The sequence below is a fragment of the Sporothrix schenckii genome (assembly GCF_000961545.1).
Source record: "Sporothrix schenckii 1099-18 chromosome Unknown Cont44, whole genome shotgun sequence".
In the NCBI taxonomy this organism is placed as follows: Eukaryota; Fungi; Ascomycota; class Sordariomycetes; order Ophiostomatales; family Ophiostomataceae; genus Sporothrix; species Sporothrix schenckii.
The window spans coordinates 5,156,746-5,174,192 of NW_015971145.1; the positions used below are offsets into that span (position 1 = coordinate 5,156,746).

Sequence of the window (17,447 nt, forward strand, 5' to 3'; positions counted from 1 at the left end):
TATCACAACGAGGAATGTCTCTCGCAAAACTATACTGTTATGTTTCAGTGACATGTTGTCTTGTCTATGCGTGCCAAAGAAAGAAAAGAAAAGAAAAAATGGGAAGGAAAAAAACAAGTACGAAAAGAAAAGGAGGCAGAAAAAACCGAGGAAAGAGCGAAGGGGGCAAAAAGTTCACCTTCCCAGCTTAATAGACGCGCTATTAAGCTGTCAGGCTATGAAAAACCCCGGCAGAGGTTTTTGCACGGCCACCCCAGGGCCTGCCGACCAAGGAATGAAACCGCCAACGGGCTCGGCTCGAACAGACGCCCTTCTAAGAAGGGCGTGCAGTCGAACCGACTCGACCACTTGGCCATGGCCAGTGACCAAGCGGTCAAGTTGGAGGGCAGTCCGCTCTGCGCATATTTAAGGCTTGGGTCGCTCTTTCCTGGCTCTAATTGCGGGAAGTCATGTGCTCTTTTTTGCTCCTTCTTTTTCTGCCGCAGACGTTGCCGTGAAGGCATCCGGAGGGAAGGTGCGGTGGTGGGGCCGGGCTCGGTCGTGCCTGCCGTTTTAGTGCGCCCCCAGCATCGCATCTATTTGGAAGGAGTGGCCGGCGGTAGAATTGCCGACTGGGCGGTGAGCGGTGTAGTCAGAGAGTTCAGGAAGGAGCAGACGTGACGTAACAAATCGTGGGATTTCGATGCTGTGTCACGATTCTACAGAAACTAAAACTACAAGTTACCAAATGCTGGTTGTTTACTTACCCCTGGCGGCATCGGCAAATATGGAGGGAGACTATCAGACGCGAAAATGAAGGGGACCAACAAGCCGTCGAAGCTGCTTACTCCAAGTCACCAAAGAGCTTCTCTTCTCTCCACGGTCTCCTTATTCACGGTTAAGTACTCTTGTCTGATATCTATGATTATTCCACCTTGACGGTTCAAAAGCTAACTATTCTTCTGTAGTAGTGGTAAATAGAAAAAAGAAGAAGCAAAATGGAAGCGCACAACACAGCGGACAAGCCACAAACTGGCCACAGGACGGCAAGTTTATGGATTGGGATTGCCTCGGGTGCGATGCTTGTCCGGAGAGCATTCTCGAGCTCCAGGACGGGATCGAAAATGTGGCTCGGAGATATTCATACATCTGGACAACTGATAGTTTGACCCGGCATGGAGAGGTGCTATCAAAGTGTATACAATTTGGTACCAGGGAGAACAAATATGTGCGCATACAACCAAAAGGATCTTGACGGGAAGTACAAACCAGTTTTGCAAGCGCTCGTTGAACTCTAGGATCTCGTTGATGGTGTCCTGCAAATGTGCAAATGGAGGGATAGCAATCTTGCTAGGAAAACAATACCATTCATTAACTGCGGTCTGTGGAATATAGTTATTCATTGTATGGAGCACGGTACCACCAATCTAGAGTTTTTCAAAATTGGATTATTTCAATTATTATTTTAGCTGTGTCTCTTTTATTTATATCTTTTTCAAAAGACGTACATTGCATTTATTTCACTTAGAGAAGAGTTATTGAGTCGGTAAGTTGTTGTATAAAAACAACATACTACGTCAGTTATTAATGTCCGCACCATATATTGTAGTTTGAATAATACATTGCATGATTTGATTGAACTTATGCTCGATAAAGGCCCAGAATAAATAAAATAAACCCAGAGACGTCCAAGGGGTGATGTCGTTGGCGTGTAAGTGGAGAATGCATCTATGCGGTATGCGATTATCGGGGCCACACTGAAAATTTGAGCTATTCGGTTCTGTCCCTGCACCTACAACGACCTGCAAAACAAACATTCACCCAGTCGAACCTTTTTATTTTCAGAAAGTACTGGAGGTTCTCTCACAGCTTATTTTTCCCACTGCGTCTCACATATTTCACCCATTCGCGAGTTTGAGCAAGAAACTCGGCTTCCACACGCCTCCTCACTATGGGCAAGTCCCGCAGAAACAGGTCAGGTCCGGCAGGTCGCCGTCCTGACCCCATGAGCGGCGGTGGGCCTCGTGCTCCCAAGGCTGTCAAGGAGCCCTCCGATCCGGCCCTGGCAGCCTTGCGCACAGCCAAGATTCTGCCTGTCCTGGGCGACCTGCGCAGCGCCAACCCGGCGACACGCACGGCGGCGGCCGGCGCCATTGCCAACATTGTCGAGGACGCGCGGTGCCGCAAGCTGCTGCTGCGAGAGCAGGTGGTGCATCTGGTGCTGAGCGAGACGCTGGCGGACGCGAGCGTGGAGAGCCGTGCGGCGGGCTGGGCGGTGCTCAACGTCCTGGCGCAGCACGAGGCGGCGGACTTTTGCGTGCACCTGTACCGCAGCGACGTGCTGACGCCGGCGGCACACGCTCTGGGCCAGATCCGGACCACGCTCGAGCAGGGCAGTAGCAGCCAGCAAACGGACAGCAAGCTCACCAAGGCGCAGCAGGACTTTATGTGGCGCATCACGTCGGCCATCATCGACCTGCTGGGCCAGCTGGCGGACGCGCGCGACGAGATCCTCGCGGCGGTGGCCAAGGAGGCGACAATTACGCGGGCGCTTTTTGCCCTGGCGACAGGGGATGCTTCCATCCATATTTCGACCGCCAAGGCCAAAGCGGCCAGCGGCGCTGCCTCGACGACGGCCGTGCCGTTTGAGATTCAGTGGTCTGCGTTGATCACGCTTGCACGCCTCTGCGACGATGTGAGCCAGCGCGCACTGGCCGAGACGCTTGTCGACGACCAGGCCAGTGGCGGCTGTTATGGTGCGCTGCGGCGGTTGCAGGCGGCCGGTGGACCCTTGGCAGTGGCGGCGGCGTCGCTGCTGCACTCTGTCTTTGCGACGCTTGAGTGGTACGATCACAGTCCCGGCCGCGAGGGCGCGTCAGACGCGGTGTTGGTACCGACACTGGCGAGAGTTATCGAGCAGCAGTTGGACCGCGAAGAAAAGGAGGGTGCCGCTTCTGGCGAGAAGGAAGTCAAGGATGCCGACGAGGAAGACCGTTCGGCCGAGGTCCTTGGCCTGTCCTTGCAGACGCTGGCTTTGATAGGCACGACGCTCAAGGCGTCCCTTGAGAAGGGAAACAAGGACGAGGCCGTGTGGAACGGCATCCAGGACGGGGAGGCCGGCGAGGGCGGTGCCGCGGATGACAGCATTCTCTTTGAAGAGAACGGTGGCCACGGCGGCGGTGGCGACGACGATGAAGAGATGGCGGACGGTGACGACAGCAAGGCGGTTGGAGCCGACGACAGTATGGATGTCGACGGCGAGGAGGACGATGACGATGACAGCGACAACGGCATCGACATTGACCGTGACATGGAGCATGTGACGGGCGCGGACGACGAGGACGGTGAGAACGGCAACGGCGACGGCGAGGGCCTTGAGGACCTGACCATACTGCGGTCCCTCATTTCCGACGCCATCCCGCAGATTATCCGTCTCGTTGCTGCGCGCGCTCAAGACGCAGCCTCTGACTCAGTGTCTGTTCTGCTCGACGCCCTATCCGCCCTGAACAACATTGCCTGGACGGTGTCGCTGGTGGACCTGCGTGACGATGGCAATGCGGCCATCCGCTCTGCGTGGCGGCCTGTGGCCCGTCGTATATGGCTCCGCGTCGTGCGGCCGCTGCTGGGTCTGACGGCTACGTCTGCGGAGGCGTCGGTTGAGCTGCACGTCGCTGCCCAGGTCGCTGGTTTGGCCTGGGCGTTGTCGCGTGTTTTGGCCGGCACGACACCGACCGATGCCGGCGAGCCTGCACGTTTCATGGCGCTGCGCGAGGCAGCAGCCACAAACGGCGAGACCAACGCCGACGCCGAGGTTGAAGAGGACCCGTTCAGCAGGCTGCCCGTCAAGTGCATCGGCGTGCTTGGCCAGATGGCGCTCGACCCTGCGCCGGCCGCGCTCAACCGCGAGATTAGCAAGTACCTGTTGGGCCTCGTCAACGCAGCCGACCGCCGGGCAGCGCCGGCCGAGATTGTCGAGGCGCTGAACCAGCTGTTTGACATCTACGGCGACGAGACGGCCGACTGCGACAGGGAGGTGTTTTGGCACGACAAGCTGCTGACGGCGTTCGAGGCTGCTTTGCCCAAGACCAAGGCCATGGCCAAGGCGATCGACAAGCGGCTGAACACGGAGCTGCGCACACGCGCCGACGAGGCGGTGCTCAACCTGGGCCGCTTCATCCAGTACAAGAAGAAGCACGCGCCGGCGGAGTAGGCCGCGCAGGAGCGTCGATTCCATCTATCTAGCATTTGCATTGGAGTTCGGAGGCACTAAAAACGTAAATTGTATTTCTGCTATATAATAGAGGACCGCGGAGCCAAAACCAAGAATCAAGAATCACGAATCAAGATGCACGAGCCAAACGAAACAAAATGCAACGGCCCTGTTGCCTTGTCAGAACAACGCCATGTGACCCCCAATACGCCGTGAAAAGACACAATCCGTCGCCGATCCTCGTCGACGTTCAAAATACTTTGTCGGTCGTCGCCCTAACCCAACGTCTTTATCTTCTTCTTCTTCTTGCCTCCCTCGCCGCCGCCCGACTTCTTGTTGGAGAACTTGCGCCAGCTGTCGATCCGCTGGTCGCGCGTCGCCTCCCAGTCCTGGTCGTGCTGTCGCTTGCGCTTGCGCGCCTCGATCTCTTCCTCTTCGCGGCGCTGCTCCCGGCCTTCTTCCTGCATCTGCGCCCGCAGCTGCCGCTGTCGCCGCTGCTCGTTGTCGATGAGCACATACTTGGTCTTGTCGGCCCATTTCGCCTTGAAGTCGTCCGTCTTGAGTTCGGGGCTGTCCGCGGTCCACTTGTTTTCGCGCATCAGCAGCATGCGTGCGTCTGCAATCGCCTCGTCCAGCCGCTCGCGGTGCTTCTCGTCCATGAGCTCCGTCTGCGCCTTCTTCAAGCGGTCGAACGCGTCGGGGGCGCGCGGATTGCGTGTCTTGTCGGGGTGAATGAGGAGCGACTTTTTGCGGTACGTGATTTTGATGTCGGATTCGGTCACACCGGGCTGCAGGCCCAGGACGGCATACCTGAATCCGTTAGTGGGGAGAAGAGCGTAGAATTACAGTGTCAGATGCACAACATGGAACTCACGCATCCAGTCGAAAGGCACCGAGAATGCGCGAGATCTCCTCGTCCTTGACGGCCTCTTTGTTTTCCGACTCGAGAATGTTGAGCGCATCGCGCCCGTCGTCGTCGGCCATGGCGGTGGGTGTGTGGCGGGGAAAATATCACAATTAGCTGTACCAAAGCGAGTGATAAAAACAAAGCCAAAAGTCCCAGGACCTGTTGCTGGCCTGCGAGAGAGAAGCGTGATGGCTGTCGTCGTGATCGGGATCAGTCAAAGAAGTCAACTTGATGCCGCTGTAAAGCACTGCATGAAGTGACAAGGCTCGCTGTGACACAAAAGCGGGGCTAATCCTAGTGCTGTAGGCGTTGTGTGGGCAGGCACGCGGACAAAGCCAGTCGAGGCAGGTGCCCTTGGCAGACGGCTATCGATAAGATAAAGCGCCTGATAAGACTTTTTTTCTGGGAAACCGCCTAAAAAATCGGAAGGAGCAATGCAGACAAGACGCACCGTCGCACTTTCCTCATCAACTCGCTGCCAGCGGAGGACGATCACGGCATCTTTCCCCTTTTGTCACGAAGCACAAAAACAAAACCGATAAACACATTCACTCACTCAAACGTAGTGACGGACGGACGAACGCACGGACGCACGGACACGCACACCAGCCATGTCCGCCCGCTTCGCGTCTCCGACGCCGTCGGAGAACGAGGTCGACATTGTGGGCGACTTGTTCGCCGACGACTTTGGCGGCTTCGGCAGCGACCCTGACGGCGACAACGACGAAACAAGCAGCCGGAAACGCAAAAAGACAAAGGCCGCACCGCCGCTGCAAGAGGATGACCTCGACCTTGGCGCCATCCTCGATGGCGGCGGCTTCACCGACGCCAGCAATGGTCTGCCGAAAAAGAAGGGCGTGCTGACGGGCGCCAACCTGGAGGACGGCGACGACGAGGCCTACATTGCGCTGCAGCAGGCCGCCGCGTTCCGCAAGACGAGCAATCTCAAGGGCGCTGCGTCCGTCAAGGGTGGCGGCTTCCAGGCCATGGGCCTCAACCCGACGCTGCTGCGCGCCATCACACGCAAGGGCTTCTCGGTGCCGACGCCCATCCAGCGCAAGACGATCCCGCTGATCCTGGGCCGCCGCGATGTCGTGGGCATGGCCCGCACCGGTTCGGGCAAGACGGCCGCCTTTGTGATCCCCATGATCCAGCGCCTGCGGTCCCACAGCGTGCGTGTCGGCGCGCGGGCCCTCATCATGTCGCCGTCGCGCGAACTGGCCATGCAGACGCTGAAAGTCGTCAAGGAGCTCGGCCGCGACACAGACCTCAAGACGGTGCTGCTCGTCGGCGGGGACAGCCTCGAGGAGCAGTTTGCGCTGCTGGCGTCGAACCCGGACATTGTCATTGCGACGCCTGGCCGCTTCCTGCATCTCAAGGTCGAAATGTCGCTTGACCTGTCGTCCATCAAGTATGTCGTCTTTGACGAGGCGGATCGCCTGTTCGAGATGGGTTTCGCCGCCCAGTTGACGGAGATTCTGCACGCCCTGCCGCCGTCGCGCCAGACGCTGTTGTTCTCGGCCACGCTGCCGTCGTCGCTCGTTGAGTTTGCACGGGCTGGTCTGCAGGATCCGAGCCTGGTGCGCCTGGACATTGAAACCAAAATCTCGCCCAAGCTCAAGAGTGCCTTCTTCAGCGTCAAGGGCCCCGAGAAGGAGGGTGCCCTGCTGCACGTGCTGCACGATGTCATCAAGATCCCGCTGGGCCTGCCCGAGGCGGCCCTTAAGGCGCGCGAGGAGAGTCGGGGCAGCGGCGGGGACGGCGACGACGACGACGCCAATCCGCGAAAACGCAAGCGCCTCAACAGCGGCTACGTGTCCTCCAAGGTGGCACCCACGGAGCACTCGACGATTGTCTTTGCCGCCACCAAGCACCACGTCGAGTACCTGGCATCCATCTTGTCCGAGGCCGGCTTTGCCGTGTCCTACGTCTACGGCTCGCTCGACCAGACCGCCCGTAGAATCCAGGTCGAGAACTTCCGCCACGGCCGCACCAACATCATGGTCGTCACGGATCTGGCGGCTCGTGGTATTGACATCCCCGTGCTGGCCAACGTCGTCAACTACGACTTCCCGCCCCAGGCCAAGGTCTTTGTGCATCGCGTCGGTCGCACCGCCCGTGCCGACCAGGAGGGTAGCAGCTACAGCTTGGTGCAAGACACCGATGCGCCGTACCTCGTGGATTTGCAGCTGTTTTTGGGCCGCAAGCTGCTCGTGGGCCGCGACGGGGTCGAGGGCAGCCAAAAAGGCCAGTACGATCTGACCCGCGACATTGTCGTCGGCTCGCTCGCCCGCAGCTCGGTTGAACCGCACGTCGAGTGGGTCACGACGCTGCTTGGCGATGTGCACGACGTTGAGTTGTTGCGCCAGGTCGCGTCCAAGGCCCAGAAACAGTACTTCCGCACGCGGCTGTCCGCCTCCAGCCAGAGCGCTAAGCGTGCGCGCGAGATCGTCCGTAGCCGTGGCTGGTCGCAGCTGCACCCCATCTTCGGTGACAGCACGGACGCCGGCGGCACAGACGAGGACGGCGTAGAAGGTGCCTCCGTCGGCCTGGCACGCGAAGACCTGCTGGCCAAGATCACGGGGTACAAGCCGCAAGAGTCCATCTTTGAGGTCCACCACCAGAACAAGAAGGCCATGAAGAGCAAGGCTGCCGAAATCATGCGCACAATGCGGAAACGCGCTGGCCCGCGGCGCAGCGCCAGCGGCGTGCCCGTCACAACCGATGGCGGCGAGGACGACGGCCCCTCTGCGGCGGAAATCAACGGCGCGGATTACGAAGAGGGTGCTGCAGCACTGGTCAATGGTGGTGCCGGTAGCGACGACGACGATGACGACGATGCAGAAGACCCATGGGAGGATGACGATGACGATGGCGAGGATGAGGACGACAGCGCAGATGTACTCGAAGACGCGGATGCCTGGGCCGTCGACCATGACGAGGGTGGCACCGATGCCAGCGGCGCGGGGGCCGCCTCGTGGGTCGACAGCTCCGTGTACATGTCCTACACCCCCCGCGCAGGCCCCAGCATGGATGCCCGCGCCGTCGAAGAGCGCGGCTACGGCGTGCACGGCCGCGGCGGCGACGACGACATGGACAGCGGTTTCAACAGCTTTGCGCAGGCCGCCCGCGACGCCACCATGGACCTGACCAACGACGACACCGCCAAGGCGTTTGGTGTCCCCACGCGCACCAAGTTGCGCTGGGACAAGAAGCAGGGCAAGTACGTGGCCCGCGCCAACGACGAGGACGGCAGTCGCGTGCAGGCCGGCAAGGGCGGTGGCAAGATGATCCGCGGCGAGAGCGGCGTCAAAATTGCGGCGTCCTTCCAGAGCGGCCGCTTCGACAAGTGGCGCAAGGCCAACCGCCTCGGCCGTCTGCCGCAGGTCGGCGATGCCGAGCGCAGCGGACTGGCGCGCCAGGTGCAGAAACCCGCGGCTGGCGGCTCTGGTCCTGGCGGCCGTGGTGGCTTCAATGCCGGCCCGGGCACTGGTCGCTTCATGCACAAGAAGGAGCTGGCGCCCAAGGAGGCTGACAAGTTCCGCGACAACTACCACGTGCAAAAGAAGCGCGTGACCGAGGCCCGCGAGAACCGGGTCGGCCGCTTCAAGGACGGCGAGGGAAGCTATCGCGAGGTCAAGGGCACGGACGACGTTCGCAAGGCCCGCAAGGTCATGGAGCAGAAGAAGCTCAAGAATGCGCGCCCGGCACGAGACGGCGGTCGGGGTGGCGGCAGAAGTGACGGCGGCCGCGGCCGGGGCGGTGGCCGTGGCGGTGGCCGTGGCGGTGGCCGTGGCGGTGGTGGTCGTGGTGGTCGTGGCGGTGCACGTGGTCGTGGTTAGGTTTCGCCTTACTCGCGATCTTGTTTGTTCTTTTTTGGCTGTACGATTTTTACTATTCGTATTCTGGCATAGAGCGACGGCATCAAAAATTGCATTGCTTTTCTGACATATCTTTGTATGCATATAATTGTTGCAGCCCCTTGCAGCCCTCTACAAAGTAAACACGGCATGGCCCCATTCACGCCTCCTTTCTCCATAATACAGTTTGGTAATCCGAGAGGCCTGATGCTTTGATATTGACTGCATGTGTCACAACATCGAAGGAAGGCACGATGTCGAGATGAACGGCAATGCTAAGCTCTTTCCTGGCAAAGAGCCTTTTAGGGCTCCACCCCGCTCGGGCTCGTTGCCGGTCGGGTAGTGCCGCGGGGAAGTGCAACAGCTGGACAGAGAGGGAAAGAAGCAGACGATGTCCGCTGACAAGCATGCGGATCGCAGTCATATACAGCGTACCAAGAAACACACCGGTGGTAACAAAGCAGAAGCTGAAACAGAACCTGCGAACCATCTGCCCAGTCGGTATTGTGAGGTTCGTATATATTTTTTGAGCCATCAGCACGGTGTAGTTTATCCAGGCAAATCGGACTAAACTCTTTTCCACACATATTTTTGTTCGTCCATTTCATGTCTACCCCTTGTTCTTGCTTGGCAGTCTCATTCGTCCCTTTGTTCGAATGGAACCTCGCCGCGCTCGTTTCCTCCATAGCTGCCCCCTTCCTGCCAGCTTCGCTACTTAGCTCCTCTCCTGTCTTGCCGCTAATAATGATCGCCCATTGGCGGCAACTTCTGTCTCGTTGACGTCTCTTTGGAGCATCCGCTCTTTGGCCCTCTTGTGGTGCATGCCCGCCTTTTCTCATTGCTTCTCTCCCGCCTTTGCCTCGCATTTCTGCCGCCGGCAGGACCCGTATCCCCAGGTATTCCTATTTTCCCCTCGCCCGCACCTCAATTCAGGCGAATCGGGCCGCCAATTGACGTTCTTCGTCTAGATCTGGAACTGGTCAGCTCTTTCCGCCTGTCCCCCACCGCACAGGACTCTGCTCCCCGTCTTTCTGGCACACTTTTCTCACAGTGCAATCCTTCAAAGCTACCCTCCAAAGCCTCTCCACATACCTCGCCGCTTCTTTCCCCCCCTTCCTCCCGAGATGCCCACCTACCTTTGCCACGGCTTCCGATGGCACCGGCCGAGCATCCGCGTCTTTGTCATTGTGCAGGACCTCGAGGATGCTTCGCCCGACTGGGTCGTCCGCCCGGCCACCACACGCAGCCTGCTCGATGCCTTTGGTCGACTATTTGACTTTTTGCCGACGCAGGACCTCGAGACAGACGCAGAGGCCGAGGCAGCAGCTGTGGTAGCCGCCGCCGCCGCCGCCGCTCAGAAAGCCGCCGAGGCCACGGCCGCCGCAGCCGCATCCGCATCCGAGCAGCGGGGGCGACGACAGTCTATATCGCAGGCAGCACGCGCAAAGAGCAAGTCGCGCAAGGACAAAAAGGACAAGGAGAAGGCGGCCAAGGTGAAGGAAAAGAATGACGCAGCTGGCACACCCGGCGCAGCTGGCGCAGCGCCACTTTCCGGCCCCACACCGGTCGCAGGTGTCACGCGCCGTAACGATGGCCGCGACGAGGTGCTGGCGCGGCAAGACCGCTCGCCCATCAAGCTGCTCGAGGAGCACGACACACAGCGGCTGGACGAAATGTCGCGGCCCCATGCGTACGTCGCCGACTACGTAGCGCGCATCGACCTTTCGGCGTCCATTGTGGACGAGATGGCGCGGTACGAGCGGCTGCAGCAGCAGCGGTGGCGGCGCGAGCAAAAGACCAAAGACGGGTTTCCGTCCATGGCCGGGCCGTCGGAGGAGGGCGCGTCGTTGGGCGCTGCACTGGGCGCAGGCGAAGGCAGCGGCGGCGGCAGCGGTGCGACGCTGACAAAACGAAAAAAGGGGTCAGGCTGGCTCGAGCAGCTGCGGGACCAGCTGCAACGCGGCGAAGACATCCGGTGGTATGTGGTCGTAAACGACGATGAAGACCGAGCGTACCCGGGCGAAGTCGAGGGCGAGGAGACCGACGACGAGACGGAAGAAAACGTGCTGGCGGCGGAGGCACAGGCGGAGGCACAGGCGAAGACCGAAACGACACGACAAGAAAGACTGCGCACGGAGGAAGACGAGATTTTGCCGGAGCGACGACAACCCAGCTCGTTTGGCGACTTTATGGACGAGCACGGCTTCGGCGACAGCATCGCCACGGCGTCGTCCCCACCGGTCAGCAACCGCTACCTGGAGCGAGAACGCGAGCGGGAAAAGGAGCGACAAAGACAGCGGCTGCGCTTTGAGCTCACGGGCGATCCCAATATTTTGGAAAAATGGAACATTCCCTCACCAACATCAGCGACTGCGCCCCGCGCAAGCTACCGTCCAGGCCCGGGAAAGCCCACAATAACGCCTTCGTCGTCGGCGGCGTCGACGGCGGCCCCGATGGTATTTTCTCTCTCACGCAAGCCGTCAACAGCCTCACAACAAGCACAGCAAGCACAGCAAGCACAACACAACCAACAGCAGCAGCAGCAGCAGCAGCAACAACAACATCATCAACAGAATGGTCGGCGAGATCGATCCTCGACGATAACCAGCAGCCTCAACAGCAACAACATTGGCGACGACTTTGCCTTTCCACAGCCACCGCCAATGGTGCCCTCATTACGAGGACCGCAGCAACCGCAACTACAACCGCAACCGCAACCGCAACCGCACGCACATCTGCATCCGCAGCCGCCAAGCTCGCCGCCACCCATGCCGCCCCTGTCTCCGCCAACATTGCGCCCCAAAAAGTCGGGCGACTTGTCCGGCCTGCGACCCAAGACGCCCAATGGCCGGTCGTCTGGTGGTGCGAGTGGGTTCCGGCGTCTCTTTGGTCGGTCATCTAAGACGGCTGTCAATGAAGCGGCGAATCCGTCATAAAATTGCGGTTGCCGTGTAAATAAGACACGAGATGAAGACACAAGACCAAAAAATATGTAATATCCAATGCTTCTATCTATAACAATGCTTGAGTGCTATGACGAGAAAAAAATGACCGCCCGTGTTCAAGTAATGGGAACATAAAAAAAACAATGCTAGTGCTGGGTATGTACAAGAAAGAGACAGCCGAAAAGGGCCAGGCCATCAGAAACATGTGAGTTCAAAATATGTAATCCAAAAAGAGACAACAGCACCGCCCATGCTCTGTGACGCTTTCCAAGTCCTGCTCGCTTCAATCAAGATCGATGTCCTTCCTCTTTTGGCGCCGAGATGCTCAACTCCGGGAGTATGCTGTCAGCTGCTGGGCTCGATAGAGGGCGGTTAAGCGGTGATTGAGGCCCGGTCGTCGTGCCGCCCGTTGCCGTCACAGACACGCCCGTCATGGATGAAGACAGCGGCGACTTGGGCACCTGCTTCTGTTCCTTGGAGGAGGCACCGTAGGCCAGGTTGAGGTCATCGTCTGCCGCGCCAGTGCTGCCGTCGGGGGAGTCGCTTTCGTCGCCGGAGTCGTTCCAGTCACCCTCCGTCCAGGCCACATTGTCGTGGTGCGGCGGCCTCGATTGGCTGCCCAGGTGCGTTTCGGGCAGATCCGTGGCCTGGTCTTGGGCCTCGCGGGCGTCACCGTCGTCGTTGGCAGCATCCGCCTGAGCGTTTTCGTGGCCTTGGTCCGGCTTCTGGGTCTGCGTTTCGGCGCCGTGCTCGTCCGGCGCTTCGTACAGAGGCCGCGCGCGCTCGTTGTTGTCCTCGTCGTCGTCGCGCATGCGCGCTGCTGCCGAATCGCTAAAGTGTGCGTCCACCATGTGCTTCACCACAGGCCAGCCAAAGGCGTTGGCAAACATGCGGCGCACAACCATGTTGTTGTGCGCGTCGGGCTCCAGCTTGACGAGCACTTTGCGCCACGACAGGCCGCGGTGATACGCCCGGGCAATCTTTTCTTCGACCTTGATGCTGGACGTGTCAATGACTTCGTCCGGTTCGCGGTCTGGGTTCGTGTTGACCATGTCGTCGTAGTCCTGTGCCGAGAGGCCCGAGTCCATGTGAGGGACACTACCGGAACCGCCAGACGCCAGGCTCCGTTCCTGGAACGGCGAGGACGAACGCGACTTGCTGTTGCTCGCGCTGTTGTCAGCATTGCCACCGCCGCTGGCACCGCCCGGCGCGATCTTAGAGCGCTGTTGGAGCGACAGCCGCCGCAAGGCCAGGTTGCCCGTTGAGCGGCGCTTGAGCGGGGGTGCGGGGATGTCGGACGGGTGGTAGATGCGGTCGTGGAAGATGGCGCGCGGGCGCTTAGACGGGTCGATGAGAAACTCAACCGATGGTAGTTTGGGGTTGATAATGTCTGTGGCCGACTCGAAAAAGGACGTCCGGGGCGGCGCCGACATGCCGCCGCTCGTCGAACCGCCATTGGAGGCGTCCTCATCGAGCTCCTGGCCCGTTGTCACGCGAGACTTGCTCGACGAGGTTGATGTAGCCGTCACTGCATCCCAGTCGCTCGACCGCAGCGTTTGGCTTCTCTGGTATATCTTGCTTTGCTTGCTCCGCTTGGTCGATTGGGTGGGAGGGTGAGAGTGCTGGTCCTGCCCCAGGGCCTTAAGGTTGGACGAGGAGCCGCCGCCCGAGACGACGGACCCGTGCCGTGGTGTCGTGCCGGCTGGGCTGTGCGTCGGGTCGTCGGTACTGCCACTGCTGCTATTCTTGAAGAGGTTGCTGAAGAAGTTGCTAAACGGGTTCGAGTTGTTCGTCGACGCGGTTGTGAGCTTGCTGGGGTCGGGCGACAGTAAGGCCGGTGACGGGATGTTCGGCCGATCGTCGTGGTCAAACGAGGACGACACTGCCACCGCCCGGAGACTATGCCGGTCGTCGTCCTGTGTTGCGTTTTTGGACGGCTGTGGCACCTCGTGCTGGTTGTGTCCTTCGACATTTGGCGTGCTGGTGCCGCTCGTACCATTGTCGCCTGTTGCCGTCTCGGTCTTCTTTGCGCCGCTGTCGCTCACGCTCGTCCTCTTACCCGTGCCCTCGCTGTCCTTCTCGTCATCGTCATCGGCAAAGTCAACAGGATCCCACTTCTCGGTGCGTGGGGTCGTCGCATTGTTTCCGACGAGCTCTGCCCAGCCAAACCCGACCACTGTTTCGACCAGGCCGGCCTCGCGCCGGGCCTTTTCGACGCGGTCCAGTCCTTGCCAGTCGAGGAACAGCAGACAGCTGGTGCGCAGCGGGACGATGCCGTCGTTGACGACGTTGGAGTAGACGGTGCGGTTGCGGAACTTCTTCAGTGCCGTGTGGGCGGGTCCCGTCGGCAGGATACGCAAAAGCGGTTTGGACTCGGGCTGGGGCTCGCCCAGGACCTTTTTGTGGGCGCTGTCGCCCAGGTTGCCGACAAGCGAGCTCCAGCCACTGCGGGCAATGGTGGGCGCGCGCCAGGTCAGACCGAGATCCTGGCCGGTGCGGCCCACAAGGCCAAAGTCGAGGGCGAACTTGACGTACATGGGGTTTTCGTGGTTGAGGCCCAAAAACGGCGAGGCCATGCCAATGAAGTTGACAGGTTCAATCAGGTCAAAGAACTGCGGCGAGTGCTTCTGGATGTAGGCGACGGCGTAGGTCTGGACCAGGCCGCCAAGCGAGTGGGCGATGAAGCTAATCTTTGTGAACTGATACCCGCGCAAGCTCTCGGCGGGGGCGTTTTGGATGGTGCTGTGCTTGTGCGCCGGCGACCCACGCTCGCGCATCGCGTCATTCGGGTGCCCTCCGTGCAAGGCCACGGCCGCATTCTCCGACACTTTTTTGGTTGACGGAAGAAAGGGCTGGTCGGGATAGGTCATGGACAGGATGTAGCGTGCAAGGCGCTTGCCGAGATACTTAATCCCCCGCTCGGTGCGCGTCGCATTGCCCGGGTAGCCGCGCACAATAACATCCTCCTCATCTTCGTCATCGAGGTCGTCGTCGTCTTCCTCACCGGTACCTCTGTCCGACGCACCTGATTTCTTGCGTGCCTCGGCTCTTGCGGCCCGCTCCTTTTCTTTGCGGGCTTTTCGGTCGATCTTGGCCTGCTGCACAGCCACGTCGATGCTCTCTTTGATGTAGAGCATGTCACCGCCCAAGTTGCTGTGCAAGCCATGGGTTAGGATCACCAAGTGGATCTTTTTCTTCTTTTGGCCCGGTTTTGGCGCCGGAATGGTGTCGCGCGCCTGCTGCGTAGCCTGGCTCTTGGACTCATGATTCTGTTCGAGCGTCTTTTGCTGCTCCTTCTGCTGCTCTTCCTGGTTGTTCTGGTGCTTCCTCCCCAGTGCGCCGCCAGACACGGCCTCGACGGTCACGCCACTGTCGTCGGTTCGAATACGCATGGATGACGGCAACTTGCTCCAGCCGGGCAGCTCGGGCTTGTTCCACAGCGCTGTCGTGTCCTCGAGACGCATGCGGATGGCACGCGAAAAGACACCGCGGGGTTGGTCAGGGTGGCGTCCGTCGCGGCCGCGCTGGTAGTCGGTCATCCGGCCGGGTTGGAGGACCTGGCCGTGAACGCTGCCGCCACCTTTTCCACTGCCATGTCCGTCGCCGCCGCCGCCGAGAAGGACAGGCATGCCCGCCGTGATGCCGCCGCCGCTCTCGAGGGCTTTTGGATCGCGGGCCAGCAGGACTTCAAAGTGAACGGCCGCCGAGGTGGAAAAGATGACCTGGCTGCTGACGTTGATGATCCAGCTGACGCTCGGGGGGCTGCCATCCTCGCCCGCATGGGTGCCCGTGCCCGTGCCGGAGCCGGCGCCATCACGGACGTGCTCGGGCACGAGAAGACGGCAGGTCCAGCTACCGCCGGCCTTGAGCATGGGCTCGAACTCGGGAACGCCATACTTGCGCGGGTGGGCAAACTTCTCGTTGGGGTCGAAGTGAGCTGGGTAGGCGTCGACGTACAGTGTGTAGGGCCCGTGGACAAAGGCGGCGCGCAAGGCACTGTTGGATGTGTTGCGGACCTTGAGGTAGAGGTATTCGGGGGCGGGGAGAATGCGGTCGAGAGCGGGGGTGTATGTGACGTTGTAGCGGACGATCTCGCCGATTTTGACGCTGCCGATCTGGTGCATGAACAGCATTGTGGCGGATGCGTGTCAACTATCGGAAACACAAAGGACGGACGAACGGGAAAAAAGAAGAAAAGAAGAAAAGAAAAAAAGAAAAGAAAAGACAGGTCGTATGCCGAAGAAACTATCGCAGCTGTGCAGGCACGCTCCGCAGCGCAGATGGTCTTGTCACGCGACTCCAACGGTCGGGACACACCATTGCACGTGCAAAGGCGCCGAGGAGAGCCAAAGGGAGGACCTGGCGTGCGGGTGTCGTGGTCGACGACTGTTGTGTTTGTGTACGGAGAATTGTTGAGAGAGAACTCCCGTTTGCGGATGTGTGCAAAGTGCGTGGGAAGGGAAAGAGGAGACAATATTGTGGCGGTGATGTCAATGGGGCTATGGGAAGGAACGGCAATGTGGTTCTGTGGGCAGCGAGGCAGGCACGACCAGGTGCACGGAGTCGTCGGGGCAATAGCGTGGGAAATATGGGAAGGTGGGTGCGTTGAGACAGGTACGACGCTAGTTCCTTTGGTTAGCAGTTGCTTGATTCGTTCCTGCCTCCAGGTATCTTACTGCTCTTCCCACAGAACAGGCAGGTGCAGCATGGGGGCATGGCTCGCAGGAAAGAACCTGTGGGCGCTACCAGTCAGCAAAAATGAGTAATAGTCGCTAATAGACGCGAATAGTGCACAATAGTCGTACTCGTATTACAAAGTTATAAACTCAATGCAGCAATCGAGAATGGGGGCGTTTCCAGCGAAACACCATCGCGAAAAGAGTCCGAGACAGGTTGAAAAGAGAAAACACGTCGCGCTATTATTTTGACTGAAACAAAAAGCCACAGCGGTCTCGAGCATTGCAGATGGTCTGGGCTGCCTAGAGAGTCACGTGAGGCGATGTTTATTTATATATTAGACAGACAGTTCGCATCACGATAAGTCTCCATCACAACATATGTCGTACTTTACCATTATATAAGGAAATTTGAACTAGACTTATCTTTTTTTTTAAAAAAAAAAACAGACGGTCATTACTCTGGCGCGTCCTATGAGCTCGTCGCCGGTCAACTCACGTCTTCTTGTAAGTCGATATTGTGGTCTTGTTGTTTTCGGTAAGGGGGATTTTTCTTTGATTTATTAAGGGAGTGTTCAGTAGTATATAAGCATCTTCTAAGCCAACCGAGGGTGTATATCAAACAAAACGAAGCCGTGCAATAAAAACCTGAAAGAAAAAAACACGCCATGAGGAAATCAAAACAAAGCTTGCCGTAGAATCCAACGAAACCAAATCACACCGAGCGCCCAGACACCATTCTTTCTATTAATAACCAAGCATATGGTCAGTAGGAATCACCGACTGGTTCCATTCTATTCTTCACGCTGTTGGAGCAGTCACAAGTCCTGTGCACATATCCCCCCTACTGTGCACCCAACCCCTACTCCC

General features: G+C 59.0%; 5 protein-coding genes across 5 annotated transcripts; 3 read left to right on the forward strand and 2 right to left on the reverse strand.

Moving 5' to 3' along the window:
- Positions 1-1,930: 1,930 nt before the first annotated feature.
- SPSK_08678 (armadillo repeat protein) lies at positions 1,931-4,189 on the forward strand (the record flags this gene model as incomplete). The annotated part of the gene is made up of 1 exon (XM_016735267.1): positions 1,931-4,189. The coding sequence occupies one exon, from the start codon at positions 1,931-1,933 to the stop codon at positions 4,187-4,189; it is 2,259 nt and encodes a 752-aa protein (XP_016588359.1).
- A 275-nt stretch (positions 4,190-4,464) lies between these two features.
- On the reverse strand, positions 4,465-5,173 carry SPSK_09781 (uncharacterized protein; the record flags this gene model as incomplete). Its single annotated transcript, XM_016736351.1, has 2 exons — positions 4,465-4,999; positions 5,064-5,173. 2 exons carry the CDS (start codon positions 5,171-5,173, stop codon positions 4,465-4,467), a joined length of 645 nt encoding a protein of 214 aa, XP_016588360.1.
- Positions 5,174-5,707: 534 nt separating this feature from the next.
- SPSK_08415 (ATP-dependent RNA helicase DDX54/DBP10) lies at positions 5,708-8,938 on the forward strand (the record flags this gene model as incomplete). Its single annotated transcript, XM_016735013.1, has 1 exon — positions 5,708-8,938. One exon carries the CDS (start codon positions 5,708-5,710, stop codon positions 8,936-8,938), a length of 3,231 nt encoding a protein of 1,076 aa, XP_016588361.1.
- A 1,142-nt stretch (positions 8,939-10,080) lies between these two features.
- On the forward strand, positions 10,081-11,892 carry SPSK_08923 (uncharacterized protein; the record flags this gene model as incomplete). The annotated part of the gene is made up of 1 exon (XM_016735508.1): positions 10,081-11,892. The coding sequence occupies one exon, from the start codon at positions 10,081-10,083 to the stop codon at positions 11,890-11,892; it is 1,812 nt and encodes a 603-aa protein (XP_016588362.1).
- A 296-nt stretch (positions 11,893-12,188) lies between these two features.
- Positions 12,189-16,034, reverse strand: SPSK_08352 (uncharacterized protein; the record flags this gene model as incomplete). The annotated part of the gene is made up of 1 exon (XM_016734952.1): positions 12,189-16,034. The coding sequence occupies one exon, from the start codon at positions 16,032-16,034 to the stop codon at positions 12,189-12,191; it is 3,846 nt and encodes a 1,281-aa protein (XP_016588363.1).
- Positions 16,035-17,447: the final 1,413 nt, after the last annotated feature.